Source organism: Hoplias malabaricus, chromosome 1 (genome assembly GCF_029633855.1).
Source record: "Hoplias malabaricus isolate fHopMal1 chromosome 1, fHopMal1.hap1, whole genome shotgun sequence".
Classification (NCBI taxonomy): Eukaryota; Metazoa; Chordata; class Actinopteri; order Characiformes; family Erythrinidae; genus Hoplias; species Hoplias malabaricus.
In genome coordinates this window covers 65,354,954-65,368,638 of record NC_089800.1, presented here as the reverse complement: position 1 = coordinate 65,368,638, position 13,685 = coordinate 65,354,954, and the positions used below count along the sequence as shown (strand labels likewise).

General features: G+C 38.1%; 1 protein-coding gene across 2 annotated transcripts in view; it reads right to left on the bottom strand.

Moving 5' to 3' along the window:
• Positions 1–2,260: 2,260 nt before the first annotated feature.
• Positions 2,261–13,685, bottom strand: part of ptena (phosphatase and tensin homolog A) — a 32,210-nt gene continuing 20,785 nt past the window's right edge. Inside the window, exons 4-10 of one of the 2 annotated variants that reach the window (XM_066670799.1) lie at positions 13,492–13,535; positions 12,574–12,812; positions 10,573–10,714; positions 7,825–7,893; positions 6,748–6,914; positions 4,135–4,440; positions 2,261–3,466 (exon numbers count right to left, since the gene is read on the bottom strand). In XM_066670799.1, coding sequence (XP_066526896.1) covers positions 3,281–3,466; positions 4,135–4,440; positions 6,748–6,914; positions 7,825–7,893; positions 10,573–10,714; positions 12,574–12,812; positions 13,492–13,535 — 1,153 coding nt within the window. In that variant the 3' untranslated portion in view covers positions 2,261–3,280. The remainder of the gene's footprint in view (positions 3,467–4,134; positions 4,441–6,747; positions 6,915–7,824; positions 7,894–10,572; positions 10,715–12,573; positions 12,813–13,491; positions 13,536–13,685) is intronic. The other variant, XM_066670807.1, reaches the window with a different exon arrangement.

The window sequence follows — 13,685 nt, the reverse complement described above, 5'->3', positions numbered from 1 at the left end:
TGACGCAGTGAAACGGGTTCACTGAAAGGACAGTTTCCAATATTGATATAGGTGGTGCTCGGTGTGTTTTGAGGCTCATAGCAATTTAGATATATGACTGCTGCTTGCCTAGAGTAGCCCGTCTTCTCAAATGGGAAACATGCTGTTATACTAATCCCTTTTTGCTCTATCATCTGCTTTAGAAACATGAAAGCCTCTACACAGAAAGCAATATCCATACATTAGCCATCTCCACCGTCCTCGTTGAGATCAATAACGACATCATAACGCTGCATATTAAAATCCAACTCCTAATGTTTTGTGAGAATAAACTGATGCCAAATTAAGTTTACACCACAAAACACGCACCAGAACTACCATGGCTGTTTATGAATGAACAGTTTAGGTAGTTCTGCTGCGTGATTTGTGGCGTACGCTTAATTTGGCATCGGTTTCTATATTCCCGGACTGCTTTTCTAGTTCCACTTACCATACAGGTGCACAAAATATTTACAATCACACACCAGAGAATGTGTGATCCATCAGTAAGATAATCAACAAGGGGAAAAAATAAGCTTGGCCTGACACTAATTGCAATCATTCTCTATTCTCCAAAAGAAAATCTAATGTCATACACAATTTTCACTTTAAAAAAAAACCCCACATTTACAGGAACACACAATAACAGAGAATCTGCCACCCAGGCCAGTTAATCTCCACTTCCTGTTTGATTCTGGTACTAATCCAAACAAAGCACAGCTGTGCTCCAACAGCAGCCCCAATGGTTGCCAGATTGTTCAAATACACTCCCGTAAAAAAAAGGGGAAGGAATGGAATCTGCTGGAAGGACACTATACACCTCAAAACAATCACTTTGGGCAAATGTTTTCAGTGAAAACCAATCACAATAAAAGATGCTTTTAATCACTGGTTTGTTCCATTTGTCGCAATATCTGCTTCCACACTTCTCTGAAGTCCACTAGATACTGGTACACTGCTGTAAGAATCTGAATGCATTGAGGCACAAACACTGATGACAGATGCTAGCATCGGTTGAGTACATCTGAATCATAAACACTCCAAATTGTCCCAAAGTTATTAGATGGAGCCTGATCATCGCAAAGAACACTTCTGCCCTTCTCTACTGCTTAATGATTGGTGGCTTAATGCTCAGAGGTGACATTTGGCTCTTGAAATGGTGACATTAGGAAAATTATTTCACGATTTACTATAGATTACACAAACGAAGGTCAGTTGAATGTGTGCACTTTGTTCAAAATGTACCAATTATAAAGGGTGTCTACAAATATTTTGATATTTAAAGTATATTGCCTGCCTGCCTTTAAAGGAGAAAAATTAAGGAGGCCTGGACTTCTGGGTAATCTAATTGTAATGTCTGAGCCTCTTCCTGGACGAAATGAAAACCATATTTACAAAAAAGATTGGAGCTCATTGGTTATTCAGAGCTGGTTTCCATGACTCCCCAATGGGTGGCCAATTACAGAGCAATAGAATGGGCCCCGTCTCCATCATTAGAGTGGGAAACTGGGCTTTGATGTCTTTATCAAGCAGGCAGAGAGAGAGAGAGAGAGAGAGAGAGAGAGAGAGAGAGAGAGAGAGAAAATGGGGAAAAAGAGCAAGGGAAAAGGCTATGGAGAGGAGGGAATAAGTGGATGAAGACATACTGTTGCACAGATCACTCAGAACACTCAAGAAAAGTGAACAGGAAAAAAGAAGAGAAAATTAAATGGGATGAAGAGAGGGACAAAACAAATAAAGAAAAAGAAATGTGAGCCAGAAAGGAGTAATTAAAAACCCAAGTGGAAATAAAAAACAGCCACTTAGGCAAACAATATGTAACATTTCCACATAAAAGCAATAAATGGAAAGGGACCCTGTGGTGCAGCTTCACAGTGAGTCTAAGATCACCATTCCTATTGGCAAGCGTGAGGTAAAGGTATAAAGCCCTCTTTAACAGTGGTCTATGGAGGAGTGTTACCAAGTTATTTATAGCTTTGAGACGATCTTGAGTAGTGTTGGTTATTCACATCTAATAATCCATCTATAAAAGTGAGAAGTGAGAAACTGAGAGGATCAGTTTTTATGTCTAACCTTCACACAGTAACAGTTTAAAATGGTATTAATAGGCAAGGGAACATAAAAAATAAATGAGAACCCAAAGATATTCTTACATTTTGAAAACTTGCCACTTCAATATGTATAACCGAGGCACAAGTTTAAAAAAACTTTGACACTTTTTTAATAAAAACACATTGTATAGCATTTATTAAACATGGACACTAACTCCAATAACATGCACACCAGTTTTTTTGTCCTTTAAATGTTTGAGTGTTAACATTATTGCAAACACTGGTTCCCTGCGGTTTTTGTGTATTATATTTTTTATTATCTTAGGATAAAAAAAAAAACATTGACAATTACATGGGATGCCATTTTTTTCTGCATAATTTAACGTTATACACAGTGGAGAGGGAGGGGGGGGGGCGTGGAAAAGGGGAATGGGCTAAGTCTTGGGTCAAGGAAATGGATGTGGAAGTGGGTGTGTCTTGACTAAGAACGCTGACACATCGTAGCCGCTGTATGACAGCCTGAAGAAACTACGTATCCCAGCATACATAGCGCAGGGGCTGGGGTGGGGGGGCTGGGGTTAGGGTCAAAAAGGTCCTAGGTGCCTTGCGGACAACACGAGAAGCATTCACAGTAAAGGAAGGAGAGGAAGGAGGGAGCGAGGGAGAGGAAGAGTGGGAGAGAGTGATTGCAGCACTGGCCTAGGTGAAGACAGGGAGAGGGAGAGGTGTGTGTGTGTGTGTGTGTGTGTGTGTTATTTCTCTGTCCCTCTTCTCCTCTCCTCGCCTGATTGCCTAGTTTTTGTCATCTTTGACACAAAAAAAAAAAAAAAAAAAAAGGTTTTATTTATATACAGAGTAGCTACAGGACCCTCCCACCCACCTCAGGCAATGGTGTCAATAGCCACACAAATAATAATAATAATAATAATAAAAAATCAATATATTGGTCAGAATATTTTTCTTCTTATATAATCAATGGTGTTTGACACAATTGTGACACAAATTGTCCTGGGACCATTTGCTTGAGGGTGTTGGTAATAATGGGGGTGTTGGGTGGTAGGGCGGGAAGGTCCTTTTCTCTTCAGTACATTTTCAAGTTTTCTCCTTTTTTTCTCTGGTGTTGGTTGGTTTTGCTTGTTTTTTTAAATGTCCAGGTGTATAGGTATCTGTGTGTGTGTGTGTGTCTGTGTGTGTGTGTGTGTAAAAAGCGTTCAGACTTTTGTGATCTGTGTGTGCTGTTCCTCGTCGAAGGGCTCGTTTTCTGGGTCCGAATCGGTGGTGTCAGAGTAGCGGTAGTGATCTGGCTCATTGTCGCTCACATCCGGAGTCACCGAGGTGGAGTTGCTTGCCTCAGAGTTCGAAGCCTCCTCCACTGTCTTAGTGAAATACAACTTCACCTGGAGGGAGCCGGGGGAGACAAACCAACAAACAAATAAATAAATTTTGTCATTTTTGTCAGTCATTGTAACAGTACATTTGTGCTGTAACCGTGCTGTACTTCAAGAGCATCCTGTTCATTTGGCTACAGTAGAACGATGTGACAATACAGAAAACTGCTCTTGCACATAACTTACTGGGATCTACCCTCCAATACAAAACTGGATTGTCAATTGAAAATGTAATAACCCATATGTAAGTTAGTAATGTCCAAAATATTAATGACATTTTCAGTACACTGCACTGTTGTATGAAAAACCATGTTCTCAGGTACACGGTATAATTTTCATGTTTTATTAAGGAAATTGTAGAAATAGCAATACAAATGGCAATTCTTAAATGTCATTGAAGTTTTATGTTGTGATCTGCAAACTCTAGGAAACACAAGGTATGACTGACTGTTTTTCCATCTAGTACTTAGTAGTCACTATAGGAGATATATCGCACTATATTTGCAAGGGAACACAATTTAAAAATTTTCCCCATACCCTCACAGGACCTTCAGCTTCAGCTGTGAAAATGTGTTAAGTGGACTTGTATGACTAATTTTTGATTTCCCCTGCCACAGGCTCTAGGCAAATAATGTTTCTAAAAGCCTAATAAAGCCCAGTCTATTCTGTGATCTCACCTTAAAGTTGGGGGAGAAGTATCTGTTTGCTTTGTCTTTATTTGCTTTATCGAGGTCATTTTTTGTCAGGGTTAAAATCAAGTAGTCCCGGTCTGCTTCGGCTGCCGCAGCTCGTTCTGCTCCACGATCCCTCTCTCCTCCTCCTGCTCCTGCTCCTACTCCTCGCTCACGCTCTGTTGGAGAGCTCTGGCTTTGAGTCGAGTTGCTTTCTATGTCATTCACAACTGACCCGTTTTCCACCTTCTCCCCACTTTCCTCTGGCCCAGGGATGAAGAATGTGTTCACCCAGAAGTGGAACATCTTATCCTGCAAGAAGAGAGCAAAGAGAGAAACAGACATGAGAGATTTACATTTTTGTATATAAATAACACGTGTTTACAAACATGAATACACAACGCACAGAGCACATATACATATCACAGCATGGAACACAATGGTTGAATTCAGGTCCCCTAGCACAGCAGGACTGACTCTGGCCAACTGCCCTAAACATGGACAAACGTTTAAGGCAATTCTTTTTTCCAAATTTTTAATATTTAAATGTAGAAAGGAATAAGCATAATGGACACTTGATTCCTGAAAATGATACAATTACAGACTAAATATTTCAGACTGCAGGTGCCTGCAGGAATATCCCATCAACAAAACACCCACATCAGTGTATTATTACCTAAGCAAGTATGGTCAATATCAGTTTAAAACATGCCTCTTTCTAAATATTTCATCACTTTAAAAGAATGAAATATGAATAGCATCAGTTGTACAAACAAAACAGTAAAGCTTTTCAGGGTTATGTATAATTCTAAATTTAAAAATTTGCTCTTTATTGTAGTTGCTGCATAATATTAAAATGACAATTGTCATTATTCGACAAAAAATAACATGAAATTTTGAAAATGGCAAGCAAAAACAAATCACTGCGTTCACTGAGTGAGAAAGAGATGCTGCAAAAGCATATACACCATTTTGTTCTGTTCTTGGGAAGAGTACTGTATCCAAAAGTATGTGTTAGTTTTGGTTTTGAAGATTTAAAAATGTTGATATTAATGTTTGTAATAGTAAACGCAGCCCATTAATTCTTAAATTACAGTTTTTGGGTTTTTTTCTTAATAAAATAAAATTTTTTAATACAACACAAGATACCATAAAATGACAAATAGTGGGAGAATGTTTGAATTTGGAATTACACGTTACATAAACATGCTTGATTACCTATTTGTACACCTAATAAGTAGCTTGAGCCTTATTTTTTGTTAACTAGGGGTGCAATGATACAATAATTTCACAATACATATTGCTTTTTTGCACCACGATATGATACATTTTCCATAAAACATGGAGAAAGATCATGATTTTAATTTCTTTTATTTTTTGATGTCGAGGTCAGAGAGACCAATACAAACACAACAGTATATTTGGAAAGGATGACTGCTACCAGAAATTTTCATATATTCAAAAAAAAAAAAAAAAAAAAAAAAAAAAAAAAAAAAAAAATGGGGACATGGTGCTAACATAAGTCCTATCTGCTCTCAGCACTGTAACAAAATATCCCCCTGTAGGAGAGACACTATGACTCCATTGGCTAAATAACAGTGACCAATGAGAAGCGTGTTCTCCGTTTAGGATCCATGGAGTATCTGCCCAATGCTCCGGCTGAGAAAGAGCTGCATGCTTCTGTCTCAAACCATTGCAATAACAGTGTGACCTCAAAAATATGAAACAAAACACGTCCTGTATCAGTTCAAAACCGAATGCATCTTTTAGTGTCCAAATATGTGATGATTCTGTCTATTACAGGCTGGTTGGCAACCCTAGTTCCAGCCCACAAAAAATAATGATTATTGTTACTTTCAATAAAATTGCAATTCAAATGTGGCAAAAAATGTTGGTTTTATTTTTTTGTTCGTTTTTTTTTTGCCAGACCGCCTGTCGGGCTGCCTAAAAGAGGCATATGCGCTTACTGAATGACTCACAACGTTGAAACGTGCATGCGCGAGCAGGAACTGTTAATACAGCCGTATTTCACAGACAGAATATAATGCGGCGCCACTATGCTGTCTGTTGTTAGTTCAGCAATATTTCACATTTCAGTTCGTGAACTATATTTGAAACTGTTCAGCGGTTATCAGGGGTCCTCTTTTCCCTGGACAAGTACTCTTTTTGGGAACTAAAAAAAAAAATGTTGAATGGTTCAAAGTGTTGAGAGCTGAATTGGGGCACATTCGCTCCGCTTCCGCGCTGTAGGTCCACCATCCACCGCTGTGCAGCTCAGTGTTTTATCAGAGCCTCGAACAGAAATGTGCTGAACGCTGTTGAGGTAACATTTATCATAGTCTCTTCTTTATGTTTGGAGAACATTTCTGTGACACAGCCGTTTGTTGTCTACTATATATTTAATAAATAAAGTCATTGTGTCTGTCCCTATAATGACACAAATACACGGACACATCTCACTGTTACTGACTTTCTGGCAAGAAAATTACATCTGCATGTTTTTTTTTTTTTTTGCTTTTTGAATGGCTATATGGCTAAAGGCGGTCTGGCAAGTTTCTCTTTGCTCTTGTTTTCTTTAACCCAAATATATTAAGAGTCTATACTTAAGAGTTCACTAACCTTCTTCATCATTTTATTCTGTTTGTGAAAGAACTCCACTTTGATGTCTCCACAAACAGGAAGAGGCTGAGGGAATTCAAAGAACATGTGCTTGTCTTCCCTCCGCGTGTGAGCCGGGTTTGACGTGTGGATCTTCACCTTTAACTGGTAGACAACAAACTGAGGGTCTGAGGAGAGAGAGAGAGAGAGTGTGAGGGGTTGAGGAGGAAGAAAATAAGAACAGAAAAATAAACATGACCAAGAAAAAATAGTTGAAGTTGGGAAAAGCTGAAGTGAGAGCAAAGTAATTACTAGAGTAAACTCAGAAGAACCACAAAGCTCCACCCCCACCTCTGACATCACCAGAAGGGACAAGTCAATTGTAAGGAAAAGGGTGGGACAGAGGAAAAAAAGCCCACTCAACCCCATAGCATGCACGTGTACAGTCAGGCAGGCAAGCGTACATAGGGCCCTTTTCTGAACATTGGGGTGGGGGAAACAAAAACAAATAAAAAACCCTAAGAGCTCTACCAGTGTTAAATGTAGAGAGAAGTTACATAGTTATGTATTCATAAATTAGGAATGTCTGAGTGCAACTAAGTTTAATTCAAAAATTTGAGTGTAGCTCTGTGTATACATTACTATAAAATTTAGTTCCACAGTCCATTTGAGCTTTTTTTTCCCTCTGTGGTTTAGGCATGGTCATGCTAAATTCCTGCTTAAATATGAATATATTAATTATTTACATATTTTAATATACTCCCATTTGGCTTCATTATTTTTAATTGGCAATGCAATTAAACAAATGTATAACCTATTGAATCTACTTGTAAAAACAAGTAGTGGTCTACTATCCAATGTTCCAAGAATAATCCTTGATAAAACAGATTTTAGTTTCAAACCAATGAAAGAAACATTGATCTGTTGAGTGCTATCATTCATGCTTTTTCCTCATTCTAATGAAACACTTGCAGAGATCTGTACTTTCTACACTGAGCTGATAGAGGGCACCCTACTGAAAGGTTGAGGGATATGGGAGGTAGATTGGTTTTGGTTTGCTTGGTTCAATGTCACAGTAATAAAGGAATGCAGCTTTACCCCAGTGCCAGTTTCCTTTCTTGAAGCCCTGGGGGTTCACCTCACTCCTGTTTTTAACAGTACTGTCCCCTTAGAGAGAGAGAAGGAGGTTAAACATGCCAGCAGCAGCAGCTTAGCTGAGAGCTCCAAAATCCTCACACAACACACCAGAACACTTGGGACACTCACTAGAATTTTTGGACAGCAGCTCAGATCTCTGCTGCACACTCCATAAATATTGTATTTATAAAATAAAATCTAGAGCTGATTCATGATTTGCAATGAAAAATACAGAAATGTATCTGCACACAGCAATGTTTCAATGAGTACACTCTGTTGATGATAAGAGGTCAAAATGTTGATGTAAATGAATAAAGGGTGTTTGGTATTACAGAGTGAACAGTTCGGATGCATGTGCACATTTCTTTAGGTTCACATAGGCTTAATATAGGGCCTGACCAGTGTATCTGTATTTAAAGGTTAAATGTGTATGTTTGAAATTACTACAGTGGGAACACTAAGTTGTTTTTAGTCATGTGATCACAATGGGAAACAAAATCTGAAGGGCAGGAGGTGAAAAATCGTTGGGTCAACCTCTGTACCAAGGTACTCCACTATGACTGTGGTGTGGTTCTCTTTCATTGTCCTGTGTATTAACCGAGCAACAAAACATTCACATTAAGCTTCTTTATTAAATGTAACATTAACAATTTATGGCCATCCCTAATGGACACATACAGCACCCACAAATCTGAACAAAATACAAATCTTGCTCCTCCCAGACCAAGTGTATCAAATCAGTTTTTCCATTTCCATCTTAAAATGGTGTGGCAGGAACATACTGGCACCTGCCACATCATTTAAGGTGGAATGGGACACTGGCAAATTAAAAGCTGACTTCAGCCTCACATGCTTGTGAGAAGTGATTGTTGTATTTTACACAGTTCTGTTTGTGCACTATTGATATATTTACAAAAAACAGCTAAATATGGGGAAAAAAATAGTATTACGAACAGGAAATCACTGTCTGTCCTGACTGCAGGTGGTTCTTACAAGCTTTTTCTGCTGCCCTTTCTCAGTCAAATTCTTGCATTTTCCCCATCATGAATAACTACTTCTGGTGCTTGATACAAGCTCTTCATAATTTATCAGTTGAAACGACTTTGAGTGTCCATCAGGCCTTATTAGGAGTCTGTGTTAGAGCTGCCTGTGTATAAAAATCACATCCTGCCCACATAAATATAACTTACATAAATATTATGTGGGGAAACTGCACAATACACTCCTTAAACAACAACAACAACAACAAAAAAAAACTTAATATACTGGTCAGACCTAGTATACAGTTCAAAAGGCTATGAATGTATGGATTCATAAATGTGTGAGTGGTTTGTATGTAATTCAGAAGAGAGCCCTCAGGAGGTAGGAGGTAGGAGCAGAGGGAAAGAGAAACAGACAAGTGTTAGGCCATTAGGGACAGAGCTGAATACAGGGTAAAACAGAGAAACACAATCCACAGCCCAAAAGAAAGGCAGTGGGTACAACATAGGCATTGCTGACCGTTATATCTATCACAAACATCATTCTATGGAATAAAAATGAATTGACATTCCAATGAACACAGGATGAAACAGCAAACAATTCCATCAAGTATACACGTTCATTTTTTTTTAAGCCAGAATTGTTGTCTATATTTCAACCCTTCTTACATCCCCAAGACTCCTCCATCTCAGTTAATGAAAATTAAACACTACGTTTCTTAGATGCACAAGAATCACAAATTTGGCTTACAAATACAATTTTTAATGGAAAAATTTGTGAAAATATATATATATATATATATTCTTCAGTGTATTATTCTGTGTAATTGATGTTTCAATGATCCAACTAGAATATACAATTAATACATATATATAAATATTATTCTATATATGTATATCAAAGTACATTAAATATTTCCTGTTTAACTTGCCATGTGTGTGTATGAGAAAACACTACTTTCACTTCACTGGTGCGTCTGTGCCATGACCTGTGTGTGTATATATATATATATATATATATATATAACATAATGCAGTACAGGCTGTATTAACTACCTTTGTGGGGGAAAGGGGGGGGGGCTGATAAAAATAAATTGACAAAAGAAATCTGCCTTTTATATATATATATATATGTGTGTGTGTGTGTGTGTGTGTGTGTGTCAATTATGATGTGTATGCTTGACTGGTCAAATTTTTTTTTATTACTGGATTAAAACCTAAACAAGTGGAAAAGCTGCAGCCAATAAACTCCTTGTTAGTATGCAGTTTTAATTTGAAATTCACAGAAGAGCTTTTCTGGATTGGCCTATTTGTGCATACACTAAAATTTTAATTTACACTAGCATCACTTCTGGCAACAAAGTCAATACTGGACACTGTACTCATGTCATGATTTAGTCTAGGGTGATAAGAATAAATTGCAGATTTTAACTGGAAGGTTGTTTATGAAATGAGGCAACAATAACAATAAATGATTATCTTGAGAACTTTCATTTTACAGTGTAGATTCATTCAGTTTCACTGAAGCATCCCTTCAAATGGAACATATTACATTATGTCTACCAGCATCAAAGCTCAAAAGAGAAGTGTGCTCAACCCAAGCAATAAGTGGAAGTAGAAAAGGGAAGTGAAGAAGGGTTTAATTGAGAATGGGCCACAGACATCTCATTTTTCCACACAACTTTTTAAATACAATCGAAATTCAGCTAGTCAAAACATTTGTACTTACTGCAGGTGCCTCCACTGAACATGGGCAGTGTCTCAAATACCATTTTGTGGAAGAGTAAGGCGACAGGCTTGTATTCCAGTTGGTTCTTCAGCAGGTAGCTGTAATAATACACATACCTGCGCTGACTGGGGATCGTCACACCCTGAAAGTGGAGGGGGGAAAAATTATATAAATGCAGCACCATTTAGTAACATGTTACATTAACATTATTTTGCTTGCTAAGAAGTAAATAATTTACATTTACTTGCACTTCATTTACAAACATATAACTAGTTGTATCAGTAATACCAGCCATTTGCAAAATCAGGTAGTGAGCTCAGCCTAAATCAATCAGGTATATGTTGTGTTTGCATTTAATTCATCCAAACAATACTATAACCAGATACAGTATGGAAAATGCAAATAAAAAAAATGCAGTATTACATTTTCTCTGATTTATTTAATTGCAGACAGTATGGACCTAAGCACACTTACATCATCTGACTGTGGTTTTCTATTTTGAATAAAGGCCATTTTTTCACGGCTTCATGGATTTCAGGACTGTGCGGCAATGACTTTTGGCACTCTCACACACCTAATACATTTATCGATAATGCTGCACAGGCATTTTCCTTTATTCAAAACGGCACATATAAGATTGTTTTTACAGAGGCAACTAGTTGCAAAACACTTCAAGCAAACCCTGCTCTTCAGCAGTACATATTTGGTCTGTCCCAAAACCTAGTGAGCTACCTAGATAGGCACTGATTCCATGAATAACGGTTTAAGTAGACAGCGTTCTAACAGTCGCTTGTTGTTATATGTCTATAAGTAGACCCAGAGGGTCCCTTTTGCTGCTATGTGTGTTTACAGTGAGAATAGCAGCACGGACATCTCAAGTATGATTAGCGCTCAACTGATATGTATCGTGCCCAAGTTGAAGTGAACTGTGCCCAGGTAAACCTTGTTCATCTATATTGCATAATATCTTTACACGATTAAAAAAAAACAGGAGTCATCAAAGGCAATGGCACACGCCTGAGCTAACGTGAGATTTAAGCACTCAGATGGCACTGAATCATTCATCAGTAGCTGATATAATCATGTGGGCAAGGGTTTTGTTTGGCAAACCTGTAATAAGCACTACAATATAATATTTACATTCACAAACACCACTTAAAACTTTACTGTGCAAAACAAAAACTTTATGTTAACTGTCCAGAAACAACATCAATTTCTATGGGATGGGAAGCATCTGAGATGGAAATGTGTATTTCAGTCAGATGAATCAGTATTCCACATTTATTTTGAAAGAACTGGATGCCGTGTGCTCTGGACCAAAGACTAAATGGACCAAGCAGAATGCTATCAGCAGCAAGTCCAAATGTCAGGGACATTTGCACTTGGCAAAGTTTAGTTACAATTCTGGGATGGCAGCACTGAAGCAGTAAAATACATTGGGACCTTTGAGCATTTACGAAGAGAGAGACATTACGAAGGTATAGCTGCAGAAGAGGATCTATGCACTCTCAAACACTCTCTCGTGCTCTGAGCTGATTTATGCTGCTCTCTCCCTCACTCTCCAAATCAAACCCAGTGCTGCACTAATTAGCACCCCTCTATAAACCATTTATGCAGAACCAGCAGAAAATCTTTGATAAAAATAAATTACAACTAATGATAAAATTAAGTACAGAAATGTACAAATGCTGAAGAAAATGCTTGACTTGTGACAACCTGTTATAAAAAGTATGTTTTGCCTTAATGTAATGTCAATTTGCAGTTTACAAAAAAAAAAAAAAAAAAAGAATAATAAAATGATCAGTTATTAATAATGGTTCTGGATACTCCAAGGTGCTATTTATCGTTTATTGTATTGGCCCAAAAGTTTGTGGTTTCAAAAAACCACAAAGAATAGTGTACCTCCACAGCCAACAGGCTGAGATCTACTGCCCTTGAACATGTAAAGCTAAATATTCCATACTTCTTCACATAAATTCCAGCAGTTTGGTATTTACCTACCTTTTTATCCCTGGTCCTAACTTCTCCGTAGAAATCAAGAGCCTCCTGCGCCTCCATAAACTTCCCACGATGCAACAAATAGGCACAGATCATGACCCCCGTGCGTCCTTTGCCCGCTTTGCAGTGGATGGCCGCAACATGGTTCTCGTCCTCCGAGAGCCACTGATCAAGATCCTCGCAGAAAGGTTTAATCAACTCCAGCTGAGGGGGGTTGTGGTCTTCAAATGGGTATTGAGCCACTGAGTGACAACACACAGTAGACATAGAGACAACATGCATGTGACCTTTCCAGACAAATTTCACTAAGGTTGTCATTCACCCAGCAGTTGATCTAGACTTTTCTCCCCTAACATTAGGCCAACTTTACCTGTACGTTATTTAAATTATGCAGGCTGACCATTCCATTTGCATGCAATTTGGCTATGAGTGTTAAAATGACAACAAAACGGGGTAAAACGAGGTGGAACAAAGTTTTGAATATTTCCAAATAAACAAATTTCTGTAACTAAACCATATCTCAGAATTTTGTGAAATATTTAGTAGTAATTACTACAGTGTGTGATAGAGAAATGGTAAACCTTTTTTGTTTTTCCACACAGTCATTTGTCGTTTCAATCCACAAAAGCTATTAGCATAACACACTATCACACACAGTACCATCAACACCGGGAGGGTAAGAAGCACATGCTTCCTCTGAGACATGCAAATCCAAACTTTTTATTTTTTCGCTTTCCCAGTAAGGTAGTGGCCCAACATACTGAAAGAGAGAGTGGACTGATCAGGCCAGTAACAGCTGACAGATGCCCATGTGGGCTGGGACCTCACAGTAAGCCCACTGTGCTCCCAAAAAGTTTTGCACTTTATGCAGTACTAAGAACATTTGCATTTTTAGTAAGGCCTAAAGTGAACAATACTCACCCCTACAGTTGAATTTGGCCGCATCATAGTGTCGTTCTGCACATCTGAAACACATTTAAAATTACATAAACTTGAAACAAAACTACACTTTCCCTTCTATAAGTAATATGTTAGTATTTTGGAACACAACAAATTTCTATTTTTCTTTTCTTTTTTGCCTACCTGAATTTTTCCTGAATTATGAATTTAGGCAT